Source organism: Pelobates fuscus, chromosome 4 (genome assembly GCF_036172605.1).
Source record: "Pelobates fuscus isolate aPelFus1 chromosome 4, aPelFus1.pri, whole genome shotgun sequence".
Classification (NCBI taxonomy): Eukaryota; Metazoa; Chordata; class Amphibia; order Anura; family Pelobatidae; genus Pelobates; species Pelobates fuscus.
This window is the reverse complement of record NC_086320.1, coordinates 124,379,316-124,404,531: the sequence shown is the minus strand read 5'-3', so window position 1 is coordinate 124,404,531 and position 25,216 is coordinate 124,379,316. Positions and strand designations below refer to the sequence as shown.

The window sequence follows — 25,216 nt, the reverse complement described above, 5'->3', positions numbered from 1 at the left end:
AGCCCTACATTTGACCCCTGTAAGTTTGCAAAAACCCATAGAACCTGTACATTGTACACTGTTGTACTCGGGAGATGTTGCTGAACACATATTGGGGTGTTTTTGGTCAGGAACAAATAACAGGAACTGAGAATCCATGCCTAAAGTACAATGTGAGAGAAAAACAACACACAAATATTACTACCCAAAAGTTTGACAAAGACTGGTGATAGAATTAGTGCATTGGAAGTGTTAAAATAACACCATGTGAAAAATCCTAGGGCAGTGATGGCGCACCTTTTGAGCCAGAGTTCCCAAACCGCAATACATGCCACCTTTTTTTCCCTCAAAGTGCCAACACAGCAATTACACCTGAATACTGAGGTTTAAGTTTAGAAAAAACAACTTGTACAGTTGCCGGAACTAATTAACATTAGTTCAATTTTGTTTTAAAAAAAGAACACAACAACAGAGTTCAATTATACAAATTTTAAATAATGATATAAATAATAGATAAAATTATGCTTAGATTTATTAGTATCTCCAACAAATGCAATACATACACACAGACTGCTGAATACATACACACACAGACTGCTGAGTATACACACAGACTGCTAAATACACAGACAGACTTCTGAATACATACACACAGTCCACTGAATACACACACAAAAAAAGCCACACACGCTGCTGAAGACGTACTCAGTCTGCTGAATACATACACACAGACTGCTGAATACATACACACACAGACTGCTGAGTACACACACAGACTGCTAAATACACAGACAGACTTCTGAATACATACACACAGTCCACTGAATACACACACAAACACAAAAAAAGCCACACACGCTGCTGAAGACGTACACAGTCTGATGAATACATACACACAAACACACACAGACTGCTGAATACAAACACAGCCTGCTGAATACACACACACACACAGACAGACTACTGAATACATACAGACTGCTGAATACACACACGCACGCACACACACACACACACACACACATACTGCATTGAGGGGTGCAGTGTATGTGTTTGTGTGTAAGGGTGTGGAGTTCTGTGTGTGAAGGATGCTGTGTGTGTGTGTGTGAGAGGGGTGCTGTATGTGTGTGTGGGGGAGGGGTGCTGTGTGGGGGGAGGATTGCTGCATGTGGGTGCTGTGTGGGGGAGGAGTGCTGTGTGTGGGGGAGGAGTGCTGTGTGTATGGGGGGGTGCTGTGTAGGGGAGGAGTGCTGTGTGTGGGGGAGGAGTGCTGTGTGTGTGGGGGGGTGCTGTGTGGGGGAGGAGTGCTGTGTGTGTGGGGGTGCTGTGTGGGGAGGGGTGCTGTGTGTGGGGGAGGAGTGCTGTGTGTGTGGGGGGTGCTGTGTGTGTGCGGGGGTGCAGTGTGTGTCTAAGGAGTGCTGTATGTGTGTGTGTGGGGGAGGGGCGCTGTGTGGGGGGAGGATTGCTGCATGTGGATGCTGTGTGGGGGAGGAGTGCTGTGTGTGGGGGGGTGCTGTGTGGGGAGGGGTGCTGTGTGTGTGCAGGGGTGCAGTGTGTGTGGGCAGGGGGTGCTGTATGGGGGTAAGGGTGCTGTGTGTGTGGGGGTAGGGGTGTTGTATGTGTGGGGGTAGGTATGCTGTGTGGGGGGTGCTGTGTGTGTGGGGGAGGAGTGTTGTGTGGGGAAGGAGTGCTGTGCAGGGGGTAGGGGTGATAAAGATACATAAAATCATATATATAAAATCTTTATCCCCCAACTCACCTTTGGTGAAGGTGGGGGGGAACACAGCCAGTCCTGGTAGTCCGGTGATGGTAAGTATGTGCCTGGCTGCAGCTCTCCTGTCCTCCCGCGCAATGCTGTGTGGTGCGTTGCCATGGTAACATGCGGCAACGCTCCACACAGCCTGCTCGCAGGAGAGCTGCCAGATCCCTCCCCCTGCCTCCAGGTCCTCCCGACATGAAAGCAGAATATGCGCCTGCCGTTTTGGGCAGGCAGGTGCCTACTCTGCATTACTGCCAGTGCCTACTCACGCATGCCATAGCATGCCATACCCTAGGGTGTCTCCTATTTTAAAAAAATATTTGGTTTGATGGGGGTAAATTATTGAATTCATTGAATTGAAATTGAATTGAAATTCCAACGCAATCTTAATGTCAGGATCCTATCCTGACAACCAAGGTATTGTTTTATTCTATTGCTGCAATTCCTGTTTCTCGTCTCTAGTGGCCTCCCTAACCACTAGTCAATCCTCAGTTGCTCTTACCTGCCTCATATGATCTTCCAAGTCTGCTATAAAAGGCCACACCCAACTCTTCTCATGGCCTTTACATTGAAGTCAGTGTTCTGATATTGAAGTCAGTGTTCTGCCTGAAAACATCCTGTATCCTGGCTCCTGAAAACATCCTGATCCTCTATGGAGACTCTGTGTGTCTCGTCGCCGTAATCCTCCTGAAACTCTTATCTTCAACTTCTGCAATTTTGCAAAATCCTTTAAGCAACCTGTATTACTTTATACTGGAATCTACTTACCTGTTTCAACTGCTGCAACACTGCATGATCCTGTAAGCAACCTGTATTTCATTATACTGGAATCTACTTACCTGTTTCAACTGCTGCAACACTGCATGATCCTGTAAGCAACCTGTATTTCATTATACTGGAATCTGCTTACCTGTTTCAACTGCTGCAACACTGCATGATCCTGTAAGCAACCTGTATTTCATTATACTGGAATCTACTTACCTGTTTCAACTGCTGCAACACTGCATGATCCTGTAAGCAACCTGTATTTCATTATACTGGAATCTACTTACCTGTTTCAACTGCTGCAACACTGCATGATCCTGTAAGCAACCTGTATTTCATTATACTGGAATCTGCTTACCTGTTTCAACTGCTGCAACACTGCATGATCCTGTAAGCAACCTGTATTTCATTATATTGGAATCTACTTACCTGTTTCAACTGCTGCAACTCTGCATAATTCTTTAAGCAACATGTACTATATATTATACTGAAAGTACTTACCAGCTTTAACTATGTCAACCCTGTATCATCCTGAACCTGACTGCAGTGTGACATTCCACAAATTATTAATCTACTTGGAATAACTTCAAACCTACTTGTATTTAAAAGACTTTATTCATTTACTCTCAAGATATCCCGTTTGTAGCATATTGCCTTTAATCTGTTTTTCTCCCAAAGTATCCTGTTTGTGGCATATTGCCTTTATTCAGTTTTAACTCTCAAAGTATCCTTTTTGTGGCATATTGCCTTAATTCTTACTTTCAAGTAAATTGTTATGTCTAAAAAGACACAGTTTCAACCAATAACCCTGGCAATCGTCTCCTCTCTGACCTGCTCAGAAACATGACACTTAACATATAATTTTGACATGTAGGAACAAAAGTTGACAAAAGGCTGCCGTCAACTTTGTTTTGTGCAATTGCTAAATAATTTCACAAAATAAATAATTGCACAAATGTATGCATTTAGGAATAAAAAGATTGTGAGGACTCACATAAAAACTCTATACACTATAAATAGTCACTTGGCATCAGAAGATGAGTGTTTTGACACACCTACCACAGTGACACACAATGGGCAGAAAACACAAAAGACCTAAACCTATAAAAAGCCCAAACGTCTGAGATATCTGAGAACTCCTGCGAAACTCACAGCAGGCCGCATTGGCATAAGATGGCGCTAGAAGACGACAGCTCTGTCTACTCCTCAGACGGCACTCCCTCAGATCTTGGAGAGGGACCACCCAGAGGCCCGGCACTGGGCTTGCCATCTGAGCACTCTTCCACACAGCCACCAGCTGGGGCGCCTGTGACAGCGGATCTACTCAAAACTATGCTGGCAAATCTGCGCAAGGACACAGATATAGCCTACTTTAAAGATGCAATTGAAGGCGCAACAGCCAGAATTGTCCTCCTAGAAGCCTCTACAATAACCCACGATACCAGACGTACCTAGGTCGAATGGCAGATTGAGGAACTAAAGCAGCAACAACTTACCACTGCTGAAAGGATGGACACTATGGAAGACCAACCGAGAAAATATAACTTAAAAATCCGTGGAATTCCGGAGTCTGTCGGCCTCACTGACCTGCCACACTATGTCAGACGCCTAATTGCAGTCCTTCTACCGTCTAAACAGGCAAAAATGTTGAGACTTGATGGGCTAATTCGCCTACCAAAGCCGAAGACGGCACCCCCAGCAGCTACTGCAGGCCTTATTATAAGGTTCCAGTCCCTCCAGGAAAAAGCCCTGCTCCAAAATGCGGCCCAAGGGAAGACCCCCTTAAAGGATCACTATTGGATCAGGAACACAAACATGTATTCCTGACCCTATAGTGTTAAAAAAAAACTATCTAGCCCCCCTGGGAACCTCATGCCTCCATAAATATAGCAAACTCTTACTGTATTCAAGCCTGAAGCTGTAGATCTGCATGCTGTTTGTCTCAGAAAAAACAAGCAGTTTGCTGACATCATCAGAAGTGGTGGCCTGATCCAATCACAATGCTTCCCCATAGGATTGGCTGAGACTGACAAAGAGGCAGATCAGGGGCAGAGCCAGCATGATTCAAACACAGCCCTGGCCAATCAGCATCTCCTCATAGAGATGAATTTAATCAATTAATCTCTATGAGGAAAGTTCAGTGTCTGCATACAGAGGGAGGAGACACTGACCCAGGAAGGATCTCTAACAGCCATCTGAGGAGTGGCCAGTGAAGTTATCAATAGGCTGTAATGTAAGCACTGCATTTTCTCTGAAAAGACAGTGTTTACAGCAAAAAGCCTGAAGTTAATGATTATACTCACCAGAACAAATGCAATAAGCTGTAGTTGTTCTGGTGACTGTAATGTCCCTTAAATCTTTGAAGGGTCCACTCTATCGATGTTCCCAGACCTCCCACACGCTACGCTCACCTGGAGGAAAACCCTACAGCTGCTCCTGCAACAGCTGCGCCTTTGGGAAATACCCTATCACTGGGGAACACCGAAGGCGACCCTGTTCACTCACCTGGGGACTGCCTACAGATCTCACAGCTATCCGGAACCCTGGAAACCCTCCTGCTAAAGTTAGGCCTTACAGACCACACAGGCAAGAGAAGCACAGGACTTTCCCACCTGAATCTTGCTAGGATAGCGGAGTTCATCCCGCTCCCGTCTCAGTGGCCTAGCTCCGTGCAAGACCCGACATGAAGAACAGAGAGATTTGGGGACTACCTTTAGAATCCAAAGAACTCCCTCTTTCCACTGCCATGAACTGGCTCCCACCATAGTTCGCAACACTACAATATGCTTCAGCTTGTTTTATTATCCGTTATCATTATGTTACCATTCATTTCCTATTTTGACATGTGTCTTTCTAATGTAAACCACTGAGATATCCAAACATATGCAGCCGCTGGGTAAAAGCGGCAATGGTTAGTCTTAACCTACCTAGCCTCACTAATTAATTTACTATCCCTCTCCCCCTCCTCCACTCCCCTCCCCCCCGACATACATGTTGTAAGCTTTCGAGTACTAGCATAGCTACCAGGAGGGAAAAGTGCCCCTTGGTGAGCATTGCAAAACACATGAATCCCCCACAAACTAGCATGAAAGCCCACAAGAGGTGAGCAGCTTGAGCCCTACCTAGTTGTCACCACCTTGGTTCTCTATTCATTTTTTGCCTTAACCGCTCAATATTTTTATCATTCTTAAAAACAAAAAAACACCTCATTCAGCATGTCTTTATGCCTTCCAAGATTGTACTTATATGTGTACTTATTGTCGTGTTTCCTTATTGTGCTTTGTTACTACAATGCTAAGTGAAGAAAAAAAATCATATACACATCTTTACCTATATATGAGTACTTTTTTTATATTTTTTTCCTGAAGTAGAGTTAAGTTATTCCCCTGATTCTCCTATTAGCTAACAGTGAATTCTAAGTTTTAGAATTTATTGCATGAGCTAATTATTTGAGTAAAGACTTTAATCATAAAAGTGCATCTTATTATCCTCTGTCTTTCCATGTAGCATTCAAAATGTCAATTTCCTTTTTGAGAGGCACTCCAGCCCTTTAAAAAATATATAGTACTGACATCTGGACTACTTTGAATCTATCCTATTGATTAACAATAGAGACGGACTGAGAACAGCAGACAGTCAATGCATTATTACTCTTTTATGGAAGACGCATTAACTTGTGTCCCATTGTTACATTGCGATAAAGTTCCTTTCATGAAGTAGTTGTTGGCTGTTATCCAAATTATAGCTGGTTTATCTTAAAAATATGTTTCTGTCTGCTTTCCTGTTATTGTCATTATTTTAGATACTACCTTGTTTGTCAATATAAAAAATGCTGGTATTCTCAAATGTGTCTCAAATGCCACCTTTAAATGAAACTTATTTAAAACTGCTAAATAATTACACTGCTACACTACATCTCCTGTGAGTTATATTAAAATCTGATACAATACATATGGTGGCAGTACCGGAGGGATGTACTTTCCTCAGGGACAAGCCTCTAAAAATAAATAAAATTAATAAGGTCCCTCACAGTTATGGCATAAATACACTGCCCAACAGCTCTCAGTTCTTGACTTGTCCCCAGAAGGGGACAGGTGAATCATCAAGATGGTGAGGCACATGGGTTGCTGTCAGGGGGATTAGGCCCAAGAGCTCCCCAGGTGGAGATCTGAGTGGCCATGCTCCTAACAGGTAAATTACAGAGTGAAGTTCTGTGGTTTATACCAAGAACACACCTGGCTAACAGGAAAAGGCGGTCCTGGGTGGCAGCCAATCAATGCGTTAGCCTGACGCATGCGCACAGTGGTGGAACACAAGAATACATACAGAGACACCAATACTGCAAAATATTTATTAACAAAAAGCTGTTGATAATAATTACCTTACATTGAGCATTCACATTATTGTAGGAATTTCTCAAATTGGATTGGATTGGAATGTAGATGGTAATAAAGGCGTCAACAAAAAAATATACTTTTTTTTTTTCAGAAGTTTCTTATTTTTGTAAATGTTTGAAATATGCATACTGTAATTAATTTTTCCTTGTCCTTTAAACAGGTTATTTGGTGTCACATCTTTAGTTCAAACAAACTGTTCAAGCACATGGAAATTCGTAGCAAATCCTGATTTAAACTGGTATCATCATACAAACCCTGTCCTCCTCTTAGTATTATATTACACGCTAGCCACTCTCATACGACTCTGGCTGCAGGAACCTGTTGTAAGTATAATATTTTATTTATTATTTATTTTCTATTGATTCTTACACTGGATTGGATGTTGTTACTCTTATGAAAATACATTAAAGAAACCACTTAAATATGACTGTATCAAACTCTTAATGGGTCTATTTGTTTTCAGATGAATGTAACGCTGTAAGTCAGTTAGAATTTTCACTTCACCATTGATCTTTATTGATTATTGACTTACTGTGTCCTTGTAGAGACTGATTTTTGCTTCCTGTGCATTAAGTGGCTTATCTATCCAAGTACATAATTCCTTTAACACACTGAACCTCCAAGCGGAATAAAGATGTGTTTAATGCTACAAATATCCAGAGTAGGATGGATAGTAATTATCCCCCTCTGTAAATGTCAGAACAATATTTATTATTCTAGCACAAATTATTTTGGGTTTGTATAGCAGAGGGTTGGAAATTATATTTATTGATGGGGTAGATCAATAATAATTATCTAAAGGTGTTTTGTGTTGTTTTGTTCTCTTTGCCTGCTTTTGTCACGTTATAACATTATGGTGATTTGAGTTAAAAATGCAATTTCTTGGCCACTTTTTGGCTATTCACTGTGAAGCAAAAAACTATGAAATTGCAAATAAGTGACAAAAACAGGCAATGAAAAGAAAACTACCCTTAGATAATTATTATTGACCTATTCCAGAAATAAATATCATTCCAAGCCCACTGTCATGTAAACCTAATATTCCATATTTATTTATTTATAAAATATTTACCAGGAAGGATATATAGTCTTTTGGCAATTGCAGAGGAACCTGTATATTTTTGGGGTATTTGTGGCAGCATACAACTTTTTTCTATATTCTGGTCTTAAAGAGAAAGGAATGTGTTCTACAGTGTTGTTGTAGAAAAAAAAAAAAAAACAAGCTAGTTTATGGTAAGTAGGCCAAATAGGCTTCCTGTTAAAAACATAGCATTGGCTTCTTGAAAATGTAATGCAGTAATGTACAATAGGATGAAATATATGTATAAACACGTTACAGAAAATGTATATTTAGACTCCATAATCCCACATTATAATGTATAATGTACAGGAGTCTGTCGTTAGGAAATTCTCATGTGAGTGTTTTCTGGTCCATGACCATAATGTAATTGGTCTAGAAAACCAATCACTTTGGTTTCAGATGTGTCAATTACGGTTTTATGCCTTAACTGCACCTTCTAGCAGCTCAATTTGCTCTAAAATGCAAGATTTTGTTCCACACTAAAATGTGTAAAAGGGAAGTCTCACGTGTGGGGTCCACATATACGCTGATGACATAGATAGATAGATAGATAGATAGATAGATAAAAAGATATGAAGCATATATTACAACTGGAAAATTAGAGTGTATTTTAATGAAAGACCAGACACTTCATTGTGGTCTTTCATAATGTTTTCATTGGACAAGTCAACAACAGTAAATGTGCGAGGACCTTTGCTTATGAGAAATACCAGAGTTGATCTGGCTCTAAAGCATCTGTTTTCATTAACTGTTGTGTACAGATTCAACAGTGAATTTGGCAGGAAAAAGGAAAAAAAACTGTTTGGCAGGTAGCAGATCATGGAGGTTCTTACATCTGTTTTATATTGATATAATAAAAGAACATACAAAGTCCAAAACCTTTTTAGTAACTCCAGTTCCGTTAAAGGGACACACTAGTCATTATTTCATCTCGGTGTATTGGTTGAATTGGTTAGAGTGCCCGGAGTCCACTGGCACTGCCTTTCCATCCAGTGTTACACTGGCAGAGGTTGCACACTTCCTTTTAGCCTTACCAAATACTCTCAGCTAAACACAGCCACCCATTGATGCTTCCTCGTTATCCCAAGCAGCACACAGAGGATGGGACTGCTGGGGATGCTCAGTTAGCATTAAAACATTAAAAACAGTTTAATAGTTAATCAAAGGAATCAATGAGATGAAGCAGTTACAGTCCCTACAGTGTCCCATTAAGAATGTGTCTATTTCTGTTGGCACATGGTGAGAAAATGAGGACAGCAACATATACGTGGCGTGCAGTGACTGAATTCTAGAGTACTGTTAACCAAAAAAAGAAAAAAAATACTTGCCCCATGTTCACTGGGCTCTATCTTAGAGTAAATAATTCTTGGACCCAATTCCAGTAATATGAAAACCATATATTCCCAAATGTGGGTGTCCTGTATAATGTTTACACAGTTCTGGCGTCTAGTTCACAATAACCACATGACCTGTGGCTTTATCTTTTATCTTAACCCAAGGAATTTCTCATTGGACACGATTCTAAATTGCCTTGTCTGTTACAAAATCAACCACTGCTGTCTTTTCTTCCAACAATTTATCAAATCAAGGTTAAAAATCTTGCATTCATTACTGCTTGATGTTTAGATAAGTTTCCCTTAGTTCGTTACTCAGCAAAGCTTTGTGTAAATGGAAAGCCAGGATGGACATGGGCCAAGGGTCAAGGGCCAACTGAGTAGATCAGGCGATCTCAAAAACTACCCCTGTGTGTCAAAGAAGTATATAACTCAATGGCTTATTGGCCTGCAATGTGAGGGAGTTATTGAGGCCTGCAGTAGTCCCATCAGTCTTGGTTTTGGTATGACCGTTCTTATTTTGGGGTTCTAGCCCACCATCCTTCTTTACTTCCCCAGTGTCTCACTTTTGGGCATACCAGTGAATTGTACCTGGACAGGACAATGTGAGTGTTTCAGTAGATGTGCATGTGCTGTGCAGTTGGTACTTGGACCATGCAGGGAGCGCTTCAGCAACACTACGTGCATGGTAACGAAGGCTGGTGGCTGGCCACACAGCTTGTCAGCAGTCAGATAGGGGCTGGTTGCATCACTAGTGATGCCTTCTCAGGGCCTCATCCACCCAGCCACGAATACTGCAGCAACATTTTTGGGAGATACTGCAGCACCAGCCTTTAATCATTCAGTTTGCACAGGACAAGATTTAGAAGAGTATCATGCAGGAAGCCCACACTTTTGTGACCAACAAGTGGCAGCAATGAGGAGAAGGAAGCAGCAAATTGCAAAGTTAAGAGACCATAAGAACAGGATGGTCAGACCAGATCAGATGATCTAGGGCAAAATTTGACAGGGCTGATTATCTGTGCTGGCACGCAGCCTATCAATAATATGTACTATTGCTCTCTAAGGGCAGTCAGTGATAGGCTTAGAGAGTCAGCTGATGCTTTCAGCCTATCACCGGTCTAGCAAAACAGTTTAACCCCGGAAGGTAACAGGGTGTCCAGACACTCCTGTTTCCATAATAAGTCCAGTGAAGGAAAGTGTTGTTTTAATGAGTACATGAGGAGAAGCAAGTATAAAAAATATCTTCATAATTTCAGCCAAAAAATTCATTCCCATTCATGTAAATCAGAAATAGATATTGTCTCCATACTTCTTACTGCATGGAATAGGTTTAACAATGATGGTCCTTAGTTGACACTTGGAGCATAGTATGTATGTATATATATATATTAACTATTATATTACAATTTGTGTGGGAAATACATTTTGTAACAAAGAAGTGAGCTGTTTCTAGAATTTTCTATGTGAAAATAATGCATACGTAATATCTTGTAGGTAATTAATGAAGAAAATGAAGGGAATGAGGAAGAAGAGAAAGAAGGTGACTGTAGCTCTAGTCCTTTGACTGCAGAGAGAAAGCGCACTCTGTGGTATGAAAGCCACTATACCACGGACGAAAGAAAAGTAAGCCACTGACAAAATGGTTCCTAAATCTACTTTCTCATTCTGTACTGGCTATCTAGTTTTAGAAAGATTATTAATGTATCTTTTCTATACTAGTAGTATATGGACCAAATTCAAATTCTGACAGAACTTGGAAATACTTTTCATTGTGAGATTCTGGGTACCTTTTATACACTAGCGACATTTCGCAAAAAAAAAGAGAGCCTCGGTTTGATAATAGCAAACATTGAATGCAAGAAAATTTATTACTTATTTGCAAAGTAAAGTTTATTTTATCATCTCTAATCTACCTATGGTAACCTCTTCACTTCCATCAACATTTGTACACAAATAGCAGAGATATGCACTATTACTCCAAAACCTTGTATACATGTTTCTCACAACTTCAATAGCTGGCACATAAAATAATGTGATATTACAATCTGTCCTCTCACGCCAACATTCTTTAACTTGTTTGAGTGCCCATTAAGCAAAGATCAAGAAAGACATTTTCATGTTGTCATTAAACAATGTATTGTTTATGCATGAAAACGTAATTTACAGTATTTTCTATAATCCAAAATACAAATGGGCCAATATTAAATAACCAGCAAGTTACCTGTTTGGTAATAAGTTGGTGGTGAAGAGTTAGTCAGCACACAAAATTCACATTTTTATTTCTCTCTCTTCTTTATTGTACTGCATTCTGCCTAAAAAAAAACAACCAAAAAAACAGATTGACCAAAAAAAAAAAAAAATACACATACTAATATAATATTTCTAATTGCTGTGATATTTTTTTTTCTGTGTGCTATTGTTTCTAAGAGGTTGGTAGGCATCATGCTCTCTTTAAGTTGATCCTCTCTTGGTCAATGCTTGGCATAGGCTCATGGGAATTTTCTGATTGTTTATCCATGTTAAAGGGTAGGAGTTATGTTATTCTAAATTTGCTGAAAGTCATTTTCTTTAGGTTTGCTATTTTTTTTATTTATTTTTTTTTAAAGGTCCTTCATTTTCTTTGATCTTGAACATTTAGCAAAGAGATAACTTTACCACAGAAAAGACAAAATGCTGACCATTGTAAGAAAACTGATGCAAATCATAAAAGATTTAGTACAGACTTCAAATATTTCTTCAAAGCCAAATGGAATGTATCATATGTTTTTATATGCTTAATGTGTTACACATCAAATCTGACATATGGTTTCCACATTTACTTTTATAAAAAAAAAAAAAAATGAATAAAAATCTATTTAGTTCCCCAAATTTTTTTTATGTATTCCCTGCCTAAATAATATTTGCTTAGTATTTAATCATTCATTGGTTCTACTAAACAGTGAATGCAAATTGCTGGGTAATAACTAAAATGCATCTTGAAGCTATAATGCAGATAAACGATTGGTAGTTTAATAATCAAATTACCACCTATCTTGGCACCTGCCCATTGCACAATATGAGATTGATGGTTTTTGTTTTTTAATTGCACTTTTTGCTCCTCAACCCTCTCCCCAATGCCCACCTAACAGTCGAGGATTAAGGTATTACCCGGGTGTATCTCAGGTGTTTAGATAAAGAAAGAAAACACCTTTTGTCTTTTTATAAACACCCCACAAACCCGGTTAATTCCTTAATCCTGGACTGTTAGGTGTGCCTTCGGGAGAGGGTTGTGGAGCAAAAAGTGCAATTAAAAAAAAAAACATCAATCTAAGATTGTGCATTTCAGCTGCAGTTTAGTTACCAATAAATTATATTTTATTTAGTTTATTGCAAATGCTTGTTTAGACGAATATTAATGATCAAAAAAAAAACAAAAAAACACATTTATAGTTGTTTTATTAATAAAAAAAGCTTTTCACACCTATAGGACAAACAGTTTTTAGATGCGAAAGAGCTCCATATTTGATATCTCAAATCTTTGCTAGTGCTTAGAAGTCCTGTATTAAACACACTTTAACATGGCAAGACTACAGTGACAACATTTATGACTTTCCTGCCTTCAATTTCAATCATGAAACGGGAAACAAAGAAAAGATGTTTTGCTAAGCTGGGAACTGTGGAGAAATGACAAAATAATTGCGTATTTTAGATCAAAAGAGAGAGGGAGAATATTTTCAGTTTGGCTATTTTAGCCTATCATTTTCAGTAAAATCTGTAATTCTTCAGTTTCTAGTTTTTTCTACAATGTTTCTAGTTTCGTGACTAACAGGGTTTTTGCTAACGTCCTATACATTCTGTATTTCCTACAGGTGTTAAAAGCAGAATCTGCAATAAAAAAAATACAATAATAATAAATACAATAAAATAAGTTTTTTTTTTTTGTTTTTTTTTAACCAATAATATTTATTTAGCTGTATCTTGTGTCGTCTACCATTGTGCAGAAACTAGCATTTATGGAAAACCACACTTTCAAAGTGTTTGCTGACCAAAGCTTATCATAAATTCTTCCTGACTATGACTTGATATAATATTTTTAGGTAAGCTTTCAAATGCTTTAATATTTTTAAATACATTTAAAAAAAAAAACCTTTTTGTCAAAATCTTAAAATAGCAACAAATATATAATTATAATATATAATATAATAATATATAGGTAAAAAAATGATTTCAACATATTTTTTAAAAAAAAATCTTAATATTACGACATTAAAATATTCTAAAAGTGTATCCAAAAATATTTAATAATTTGAAAAGCTTATCCAAACATATTGTATAAGGGTCAATATTTGGAGACAGTAATCCCCTGAAATTTTTATAAGTTAGAGTGATTAAGAAGTCTCTCCAATGCTTTGATGTGACCACAAACAAAACGTATTGAAAAAGTGTGAGCTTCCATACCGGCAAGTTTCTTTTCATGCTTATATTGCCAATAAAGGTTAATTATTGCCTCCTCACTGCTAATATGTTGTTGAAAGACAACTTCGATATAAAAGAGTGATTGTAAGTGAATTTTGTTTTTATAGCCCGGTTACTGCTGCAGCTTCTCTTAATTTCTCCTGCTTTGCCTTTTGCAGCTTCTTTCCATGACCCAAGATGAATACAAGCCAGCTGATGTTAGTATGCAACAGTACCTCATTTCATATGACTACTGCATGTAAAAATGAATATACAGCACTCAGTATGTCTGATGTACTGTATGTTGTTTTTCAGTTTTATTGACCCGAAAGAATATTATTGTAGACTATGTGAGCAGGTAGAGCAATCTGTTAGATAGATCTGTATTGTCCTACACAGAAAGAGATTTTATTATATAATTACTGCTAATATCCACCTTCTGTCAGACCATTTAAAGACAACATTGGGTTAGTTTAATATACGTTGAGTTTTTAATTTGCAGTGCTGATTCTCATTAGGAAATGTCCTATTACAGATTCACTAATGGCTATTAATTGGCTATATCGTCACGCGGCAATGCTATGGTCACGATTTATTAACCTCAATGGATATCAGTCACAGTGAGAATGCAACCAGGATTAGTTTATCTCCAGCTCAGGTGGTGAGATACACCACGTTTTAAAAAGTGTGTTATTAAAGAATCATTCTCATTAAATAAGCTAAATATGCCGTGGTAAAAAAACAGACAACATTTTTAATATTTTTTTTTGTGTATGATTCATAACTGTAACAAGAGAGACCTATTTTGTTAACACACCTTCACGATCACATCTTCTGGATTTAAATCTGAATTTTATAGTTTTTATTTTTTAAATTAATTTATAATGTACAAATTTGCATATGTGTATATTTATACTTCTATAAAGGCATGTATAGCTACATATACCTGCAGTTATAAATAAGTGTATATAAGGTCTTAAAATGTACAAACCTGCAATTCTCTGAAAGGAATATATTGTTTTTCTTTTAATTTGGATTTTAACCTGTGTGAATCTTGCTAATTGCTACTTAACAGGTTTTACTAGTAACGGTTAACGGGACGCCTGTAGATTATACAATTCATACAGCACTTCCTATTGAGAATGGACCAACTAAACTTGATATGTACTCTATGCCTCAATATAAATGGGAGCAGGCAGAGGAAACCTCAGGTAAGACTATATTATAAATGTATAAAATAGAGAATACTAGCGACAACAATTAAACACAAGAAGCACGTAAATTACTTTCCAATATTGGCATCACTCCCAAACATGTCTCCCTCCATGATATCAAATGAACAAACATCAGTCAAAATGGACATACACTTCTGGGACATTCTATTATAACTAGTCAGGTAGAGTATGGCAGGCTTTATGCAGCAAAGTCTGTAAGCATATGATAAAATGGAGACGGTGCCCCAATTGTGATACAATTATAAATTAAAATGTAAACAAAGTAGATAAAAACACAATGAGAATATCTCCAGTTTTTCAGAAACCTTAAAAAAAAGTTACTCTCGGATGTCCTCATTAGGTGACTCCACCATATGATCGATGTGCAATAAATATCAGGAAGTATAGGGTGAAGAGTAAAGTATATTTAATTATAGTCCGGGATACAAAACAAAGATACCACTTTCACGGCCGATACGTTGTATCGTTGTTTTGTCTCCTGGACCATAATCAAATATACCTTATTCTTCAGCATGCACTGTGTAGCCTGTGGCGCTCTACTTCTGGATTCGTATTGGTGGCTAGCGGACCTCCCCCACAGAGCTCCAGTGTATCAAAATACTAGTATGCAGCACTCGACTACCTGGTGGGATACAATAAACATCACTCTGTTTGCACATTATCTCCTTTGATATATGCTCACTAGCATAGTGTTACGACTTTGAGGAACATTCCAGAAGTGTGCATCTGTTTTGACGGTTGCTTGTTACATTGTCTCTGTACTTGACTATTAAATGGAGATGTGAAAATAGATCTCTGTTTGTACGCATTTCTATTCATCCACCATTCCATCTTCATATGGCTGGAGAAAACTGATCACAATATGTATTTCGTTAAGCAAATAATATATATGATAAATCATACATTGTAATTCCTGATATATTTTTTAATGACTCACCTATCTAATTGACCCTACTTGGGAAGCCCAGCAACAATGATGAAACCAGGACACTCCTTCCTGTTCATGCCGAGACACTGCCTAATTCTCTGGCAAAGCATAGGGCTCTTGGAGTCTTGCATAAACTAAGTGCTGGTCAGGGCTGATATGTATTATTACTATTAGAGATGCCACATTTTCAGAAATATTAAAGCCATAGGAAACAAAACAGGTTATTGTAACGGACCGTTTCAGCATAAAAGGGGAAAAATCCGTTTAGGCGATAATCCCCTTTTTGAGAGACAGGCACAGCTACTGCAGAACACCAAACTCCCGAACTGGATACAAGATAACACTCCGAACTGGAACAGCTGAACAAGAAAAGCATACAATCCGCTTACACTCCTGGCAGTCAGCTTACAATCCAATTCCCCCCAAGAACGAGACGACACTTCATTTTGAGGGTTAAACAGGAACTCTGGACTGGCTCATCCAGCCCGGCTTTTATTACACTTGTACACTTACAGGCCACACCCAGGGGGAGGCATAAAATAACCAATCACATACATGGTTCAGCCCACACATCCCCTCCCCTCAGATAACCAGTTAACATAATTATTACAGCCAGGAAAACTACAGTTTTTATACATGTGCTATAACTTTAAATGCATACATCCAATCTTCCCAAAAACCACATTTGGAATCAGCACACTTTAAACATAAGCCCTTCCAAAAATCAGCCAAATCCCTCCAGTGGATCAAAAGTTAGCTGGAAGTCCTTTATGACCGACCGCAAGCACAATTTCCTGCCCAAAACAGTTCCATAGATTTGGGCTGTGCGGTCGGTCAATTTCATGCGAAAAAACGACTAAGTCCCATTTCGAACGGGACTTAGTCTCTGGAGCTGCAAGTTCAGTATGGAAGAAGGTAAGGGTCAGCGGTGTTCGGCAGAATGTGTAGCCGATTTTAGTTCCACAGAATCTTTAGCATACACCGCTGACCGCATTCGAATGACCAAAATGGCCGCCGCCACGTGTTCGGCTGCCGAATGGCGGCCACCCAGCGCTCGGCAATTAACCTGCAGTAACCTCACAGCCTGGGAGGTAAATTGCCTGCACACTTTAGCTTCTGGGTGGTCCGCCTGTGTGGTACTTGGTTCAGTAAGCCCTATTTACTGAACCAAGTGGGAGAAAGCCAGGGGCAAGTTATTTTACAGGTCTGGGGACATAGTCTTAAAGGGGCATTGTTACCCGAAGTTACAAGATGTCCCCAGACGGTTCTTAAAGGGCCATACACACCCAATAAAAGTCCATTCCTTTTCAGGGGCCATAGTCTTAAAGGGTATTGTTACCCGAAGTCTCAATATGTCCCCAGACAGTTCTTAAAGGGCCAGCAGCAGTACAATAAAATACCATTCACTGTACTTAAAGGGCCAGCAGTCGCACAATAAAATACAATATGCCCCAAATAATCCAGGGGCCATAGTCAGCAGGTAGGAGGCTAGCAAACAGGCTTCTCCAGGGCCCAGTGGCGAGGTTGGTTTCGCCACAGTTATTTTCCTTATTTTGTTTATGGAAATTATTTTTATTTTTTTTGGAAAAAAATTAATAAAAATGTAGAGTGGAGTACTCTTACAAATCGAAAGTATTTTTTTTTTTTACAATGGGAACATAAAATTAAGTGTGTCTAGAAATATATTGCTTGAAATAAAACTTTAGCTTATTCAGGAAATAAACTAAATATGCTTTATAATTTATTTATTTTTTTACAAATGGAGCTACAAGGTCTGCATATGTTAAGAGTGTGTTAGTTATCTATGAGGAACATCTTTTGTCAGTACATGTGAACATGCAAACATGCCCCCCTAAAAAAAACAGAAAAAAAACCAAAAAACATAATTATAAAATGGCAAAATTCTATTAATGAGACAATCCAAACCCCTAAAGCACTGGATTGCTGAAGTGTGTTAGGAGTGTTTAGGAGGTCTCACCATTTTTCTGCAAGGAGGAAAAAACTATTTAGTGGCCAGATTACAGGTAAACACTAACCGGGTTATTTATTAAAGTGAAATTCACTTTGAATTTTAAATGGTCAGAATAGCCGAAGTGGAAAATTTATCTAAGTCAGTTGTGCTTTTTAGTCCATCTACTTTCACCTTAAATGTTAAATTCACTTTGAACTCACTTAGAATTCTCACTTTTGTAAATAACCTTGTATGCTGTGATGGAGGAGGGGTTGCTTCAAAGCAGAACATAATAAATAATCAAGTCATTATTTAGTCATTATTTAGATTTAGATTAAAGGTTATGAAGATAAATGAATACAGTTAAAATATGGTTCCAATTTTCAGAATTCTGAGAAATTTCAAACTCTTAATGTTAAATTAAGGCATAACTGGGAGCACAGAAGCAACTCAATCAACTGTATCAACAAGATGGAGCTCACAAGCAGAACAAAGCGGAACCTTTTTTTTTCTTGCAGTTCCTCTTGAGACAGAAATGTATATTTCTCTTTTATATGAGATTTACGTCCTCAGTAATTTCTTAGTATTTGAATTGTATTCCGGGATATGCTTGTCTTCAGGCCCTGTCCTTTTACCCTGCAATGTAAAGTATCGCAGTTTTTTTTAGAAACCGTAATGTTTACATTGCAGGGTAAAGTCCACCTCTGGAATTGCAATGATTTGCAAAGTATTTCACAAAATTCTTCATGGCATATCGTTTTTTTTGGACATGTTGAAGGTTTAAATATATAAACACCATGTCATAAACATTATTATGATTGCTAATTTTGTAAAAAAAAAAAAAAAATATGCCCAGTGAATTAACTTTTTGTGACAATTTTGCTCTTAATCTGTTTAGAATGCTAGTAATTTCATGATGTAAGGTGAACTGATATATAAAAAACTATTTCTGCAATCATCTTAATGCAATCAATGCCAGCTGCTAGAGAGTAATGAATTCATATTCCACCAGAAAAGAAAGAAGAGGAGGAAGTAGAAGAACCCGAAGAAGACATTTCTGAGGCAAAAGAGAACACTAAAGTCCATGCAATGGTGGTGGTATTCCAGTTTATTATGAAGCAGAGTTACATATGTGCTCTTATTTCAATGATGGTAATTACTATTTTATTTTCTTATGCTCAGTGTATGTATGTTCTTATCAAACTCCATTTATATCTTGAGTTTTAATGGTTGAAATTGGTCGGACACCCAGAGAAACCTGCATTAAATGTATGTTTTGACATTTATTTTCTGTGAGGCTGTATGCAGTGTCACAAATCTAAAGAGCTCCACAGGTAATACCATGTCACCAATTGTGATCATGTTCCTCTTTTTTTCCCTTTTCTTTTCTTAGGCTTGGAGTATCACCTACCACAGCTGGTTGACCTTTGTGTTGCTGATCTGGTCGTGTGCACTTTGGATGATTCGTGATAGGAGGAAATATGCTATGCTTAGCTCACCATTCATGGTTATCTATGGAAACTTGCTTTTAACATTACAATATATATGGAGCATAGACTTGAAAAATGAACTAAGTGAAGTTCCAGGTCTTCTAGAGCGAAAAAATCCAGGAGAACTTGCATCGAAGGTATGTGACAATTGGAAAGAAGTACTAATAAAGCACGGTGCAGAATATTCAATATACATTACACCTGTAAAACAAACTGTTGACAGTAAATACAATTTATCTGCATGTATACAATTTTTAGCAGTGAAATCTTATCTAATAATAAAACTATGTCTTTTTTCTTAAAACCTAATTTAGATCATTTTCACAGTTACATTTTGGCTTTTGCTCCGGCAACATCTCACTGAGCAAAAAGCGTTAAAGATTAAAGAAGCTACCTTATCAGAAATAAAAGTTGGAAGTCAAGAAAAGGGTAAGATTTTTGTGGGGATACAAGGTTTATCTAAAATATAAAATGCTCAGAATACCTTTTTGAATAAGCCTTAAAAATATATTTTATATCGTTAGATAAACTTTACGAAAAAAAAAATTAAAAAGAAGAAATATTAAAGTATAAAAAACATGGAAAAATATACAAATATATATTTAAAAAAAATCTAAATATTAAAATATTTTTCAAAAAATGTAATAATTTGGAAGGTTGATCCATAAATATAGTTGATTGTATTATTTTATATATTATTTATTATTTAAATATTACAATTTACTGTTTCTTAAATATTGGAATAGCTAATGAGTTAGACATGCTTCCATAGCATACACTACACAACATGCTTTCAAACTGCCTATCTGATGGCAAACACTTTAAAAAGAATTTAGAAAAAAATATTGGGGGGAAAACTGGATGCAAAATAATTTAGTGTGTTATATTTTTCATTCTCCAAAATAAGCAAGACCAGCTCTGAACAGCTTTGATTAGCCCTGCATTGGTGCTTCTCTAAATTTTTCTGACCATATATATGTACCATATAAATGATTTAATACATGTTGATCTGCTTTGGAGGGAACTTGTCCAGATCAATTACTCTTAGTAATTTGTTATACATACAGTTAATTTTGTTTTTCAAGTAAGCATCACTCTAGATTGATCAGCATTTGAGATGTTGGATTTGTAAACATATTGAATGACATATGCAGCCATAGTAATCACATCAGCATTTTTTCTTAGAAGAAGAATTGCCAGAACCAGAGGAAGAGGAAGATGATAATGATATAATGAAGGTGTTGGGAAACCTTGTGATGGCAATGTTTGTCAAGTACTGGATCTACGTGTGTGGCGGAATGTTCTTCTTTGTCAGTTTTGAAGGGAAAATAGTAATGTACAAAATTATATACATGATGCTCTTTCTGTTCTGCGTGGCTCTGTATCAGGTGAATACATATGTGAAATTATCCACAAAATGTCTTAACTGTCTGTGTGCCTGCCTACCTACCTACCTACATGCCTGCCTCTATCTATCTATCTATCTATCTCCGGTCTGTCTTTATGTCTCTGTCTGTCTATTTCTATCACTGTATCTATTCACAAGTGCTTATTTTACAATTCTCTTTTTAGGTGCACTATGAATGGTGGAGAAGAATTTTGAAATATTTTTGGATGTCTGTGGTTGTTTACACCATGTTGGTGCTTATCTTAATTTATACGTATCAGTTTAAATCCTTTCCTCCTCTTTGGATGAACATGACCGGCTTGGATCAAGGAAAGTAAGTGGTCAACAAGAAATCATACTGTAGAGCTTTGTAAAGACGTAAAGTTATTGCTGAGAGAAGGATGAACATTACAGTTTTTTTCAGTAATTCTAGCTTTTTGTTTTAATTAATCAGTATAACATTTCAGCTGTATTGATTAAGCATATTCCAGACAGTGGAGAAATCTATGACGTAAACAAAATATGGTTAAAATCCTATTGCAAGAATGGCAACTCTTTATTGGGCATATGTTAAAGGATCATTCCAAGTACCATGACCCTTACAGAAGGTTGTATTGGTTATGGTGCCTGGAGACCTAGTGCCTCCCCTCTGTAAGTAGTCAAAGCATTTTAGAACGGTTTGACTTCTTGCCTGTTTATGCAGGGCATCCCTTCCTGCCTCCACTCCTACTAATGGAGAGCTAGAAGATCCTCAGCAGCTGCTGATTGTTCTCAGCCAATGAGCTAAGCCGTGCACCACTGTACTTTGTTAAGACTGAGAGCTTTTGACTGTCCTAAGGAAATGGAAGTGATGAGTGGTGCCTGGCTAGGTAACTGGCTGAATGCGTCAGCTAATCTCTCAAGGCCAATGTGCTAAGATCTGCACGGCCTGGCATTGCTGATACAGAGAGCTTCCAGCGCTCTGACTGGGTTAGTCGTGGCAGGGAGTGGCATTCGTGGGTCCCTAGGTGATAAGTCAAAGGATTTTAGATCAGTTTGACTGCTTTTAATGGGTGCCAGGACACTATTGTCAGTGCGCTGTAGTAGTTTTAGTGCTTGGCATGTTCATTCAATTCTGCATTATGTTGTGTATGACAAGAAAGTGTTGCCTGTCAGACCACTTTTAAGCCCTGTCTGACAACATACACTATTATTATGCATCCTATAAAATTGGCATTCTGGCCACCTTAACTGCAATTTTGACTTTATTTACCGAAAAGCAGCTTTTCAGGCTGTGCTTAACTGTGCTGCACAATTGCAAACATCTCGTTTCATTTCAGTAGTCTACTGACTTATTATTGGATGTGACTGTAAATAGATTGCTAATTGATCTTCCTCACAATGTAATCAGTTTAATCCTACTAGGTGGCACACATATGTAGATTAACCCAGAGACGATCCAAAAGGAAATAGAGCAGTTTCCTTTTCCAATTTTTTTAAACCGAAAATTAGACTGTTTTATTTGGTTAATACAAACTGGGATTTGTCTGAAATTTGGGTGATCGGTGGATTAACTGAATTCGGTAAATCTGAAGCGGCAAATGGACGTGTCAGGAACAAAGTGACCAGTAGAGGGGAAAGGAGAGGCACAGTAAAAGTCTATATTTATATAGTATATATTTAATTTATATGCAATATATAAATATGAAAATATAGGTTTTGTTTTACTGTTCGTCTTATTTTTCCCATTACTAGTTACTTTTTTTCACTATATCTATGAACCAAATGGTGAGAAGATGCACATATCAGTGTATCACAAAATTTATACTTAATATTTATATTTTGTAGTACACTAAGTGGCCCATAATTGCCTTTTTGATGTATTAAACACATTTTCTGGAATATATTTGGACAAATATTGAACTAACTGAGTAGTTTCTTTTGTACAAATTGATAAGGCCAAAAAATTTTTTCCATCATGCACAAGTCTACCCAAAGTTCCTTCATGCATATTTGAATATCAGATTTCACAAAAATAGATAGAATAATGCGTAAAATGCTTCTTAATGTTTTAAAAAGAAATTTTAGAGACAAAAACATTTTACTTTACATATAGGGTTATTAGCAATTGTTACATTATATAGGCCTTTTGTTTTAAATTTTAAGCTTAATATCAAATTGTACGATGTTACAGTACAATAAAAAGGAACAAATACATGAGAAATTAAGGATAAGAAACTGAGGAAAGGGGGCAAGGTACCATCGTGCTAAGATCAGAGTAAGCCCTATGGTGATCACCAGTGCAATGTTATTGAGTAGAAGTCTCACCAAGGATCTCAGACTTTATGAAAGACTGGTAATGTGGAGTGCACAGTTGCCATCAGTTGGTCCTTCAACTGGTTTTCCTCTATTTTTGCTCTGACTCCTCTCATCAAAGGGGCCGTTGCTCCTAACCAAGAAAACTCCTCTAGCAGCCTAGGTTATTTTATTAATGGCGAACTATAGGGTCAGGAGCCCAAACATGTATTCCTGACCCTATAGTGTTTAAACCACCATCTTGCCCCCATTGCTCCCTCTTGCCTCCCTAAATATAGTAAAATCTTACTTGTATGCAAGTCAGTAGCTGCTGGCTCTGCCCCTGTCTGCCTCTGACCTGCCCCTGTCTGCTGACATCAGCAGCAGTGGTGGTCTGAGCCAATCACAATGCTTCTCTATAGGATTGGCTGAGACTGTCAAGGAGGCAGATCAGGGGCAGAGCCAGCACAGCCCTGACCAATCAGCATCTCCTCATAGAGATTAATTGAATCAATGCATCTCCATGAGGAAAGTTCAGTGTCTGCATGCAGAGGGTGAAGACACTGAATGGCAGTGCTGCTTAATCTGCAGCAGTGCCCAAGGAAGCAGCCATTTGAGGAGTGGCCAGTTGAGTTATCACTAGGCTGTAATGTAAACACTGCATTTTCTCTGTAAAGGTAGTGTTTACAGCAAAACGTTAGGAGAATATCAGCATATCCCGCTATTATAAAGGATTCTCTGCCCACCTCTATCACCTCATTGATTTCTCTAAAGGTTGTAGGAGAGGTTCCAGAGAGAGGGTAATCTCCTGCCCTCCTTTGGTAATAATATATTGTTGGCTAACATCATCTCTTGGGATAATGGGTTGCCTCTCATTGCTGTGTTAAACACGGAAACCATGTTGGGAACCAACACTATAGCCATCCACTATACCCATATGACCACTAGTACCTCCTCCTCAGATATGTCTGTCAATAGAGCTGTTTTGTCTGCTGTTGGGATAGGGGGGAGGAATAGGGACTTAACAAAATCTGTCTAGAGATTCCCTATAGGACTGGTTATAATATGAGTGCTCCGGTGTCTGGTTATAGAGTGAACTCTAAAACTCTTTGAATGCTGAGTATAGGGCCTCAGGAGAAGCAACCAACCCCTGGGGTTCCTTGAATGCTGCAATTGGTTTGGGAAGTGCACAAGGGTGCAGAGTAATGGCCGTTAGCCTATCAATTTTATTTGCTTTCTCACAGAATAAGTAATGAAACCATAAAATTGAGGAGGTTTGGGGGGGGGGGGGAGGGGTAGATGTGTTCTGATGGTCCCCAATTCCTCCAGGAATCTGGTGGATGGATTTGTTTTGTGTCTGGCTTCTGCCTTCCTCCACTACTTTTGGAAGTCAATTCTTGCCTGGGTTTTAGCTTTTTTTCTGTGGGCGGCTATGCTAATCAGATGACCCCTGATCACCACTTTATCCTTTAGCAGTGCTGTATTTAGATTCCAAGGCCAATGTGTACATGGGGATGAGTCTGATATAAATGGTAATATCAGCATAATCAGACCAAGAGATAGAGTTTATCTCAAAACTTGCTATTATGGTTAGGACTCTACTGGATGTTCCACGTGGGGCAGAGTAGACAGTATTGTCCAATGAGCTCTCCCAACCTATCCTAAAATGATCTATCCGCATTGTTGGGTGCATATATGTTTAAAAAAATGAAGAGTTTGCGATCCATAACTATCTGTATTAGTCTGGAGTTGTACACTCCTAATTGCGGTCTTTGAGAGTAATCAAGGTTTTAGGCAGTTGTGGTTCTTGAATAAAGGCTATATTTTCTTCAGCCTCTCGAGTTCTTTAAACAGCAAATGCCTCTTTTTGGGGGGATGGAGGCTGTTAACAGTTAGGGAAACTGTTTTTAGAGTCAGGGAGATCACTGAATGTGAGATCTAATAACTGGTGCTGATTCGAATAGTTTTTATGACCCTCTGAGGAAGAGAATAATACCTCCAGTGCATTTCCCATCATGGTGGTATAGTGACTGAAAGGGGAAACCAATAAACTAGGGAAAAGAAAGTATTTACAAAAAATGCTGCCTGGTCTCACCTGGGTGACAGGTGAGTGAGTTGGGGTATGTACATTTAGTTTTAAAGCAGGGATTAGCTCCGTATTACCTAGTACTATGGCCACAGCTCTAGATTCAGCCATCC

At 38.3% G+C, this 25,216-nt stretch overlaps 1 protein-coding gene across 1 annotated transcript in view; it reads left to right on the top strand.

Annotated features, from left to right (window-relative positions):
- PIEZO2 (piezo type mechanosensitive ion channel component 2) overlaps positions 1–25,216 on the top strand; it is a 409,694-nt gene that overhangs the window by 276,843 nt on the left and 107,635 nt on the right. The window contains exons 8-16 of the mRNA XM_063451573.1: positions 7,061–7,223; positions 10,813–10,941; positions 13,932–13,970; positions 14,828–14,963; positions 18,879–19,018; positions 19,260–19,493; positions 19,671–19,785; positions 20,542–20,744; positions 20,929–21,077. Of these exons, the coding sequence (XP_063307643.1) occupies positions 7,061–7,223; positions 10,813–10,941; positions 13,932–13,970; positions 14,828–14,963; positions 18,879–19,018; positions 19,260–19,493; positions 19,671–19,785; positions 20,542–20,744; positions 20,929–21,077 (1,308 nt within the window). The remainder of the gene's footprint in view (positions 1–7,060; positions 7,224–10,812; positions 10,942–13,931; positions 13,971–14,827; positions 14,964–18,878; positions 19,019–19,259; positions 19,494–19,670; positions 19,786–20,541; positions 20,745–20,928; positions 21,078–25,216) is intronic.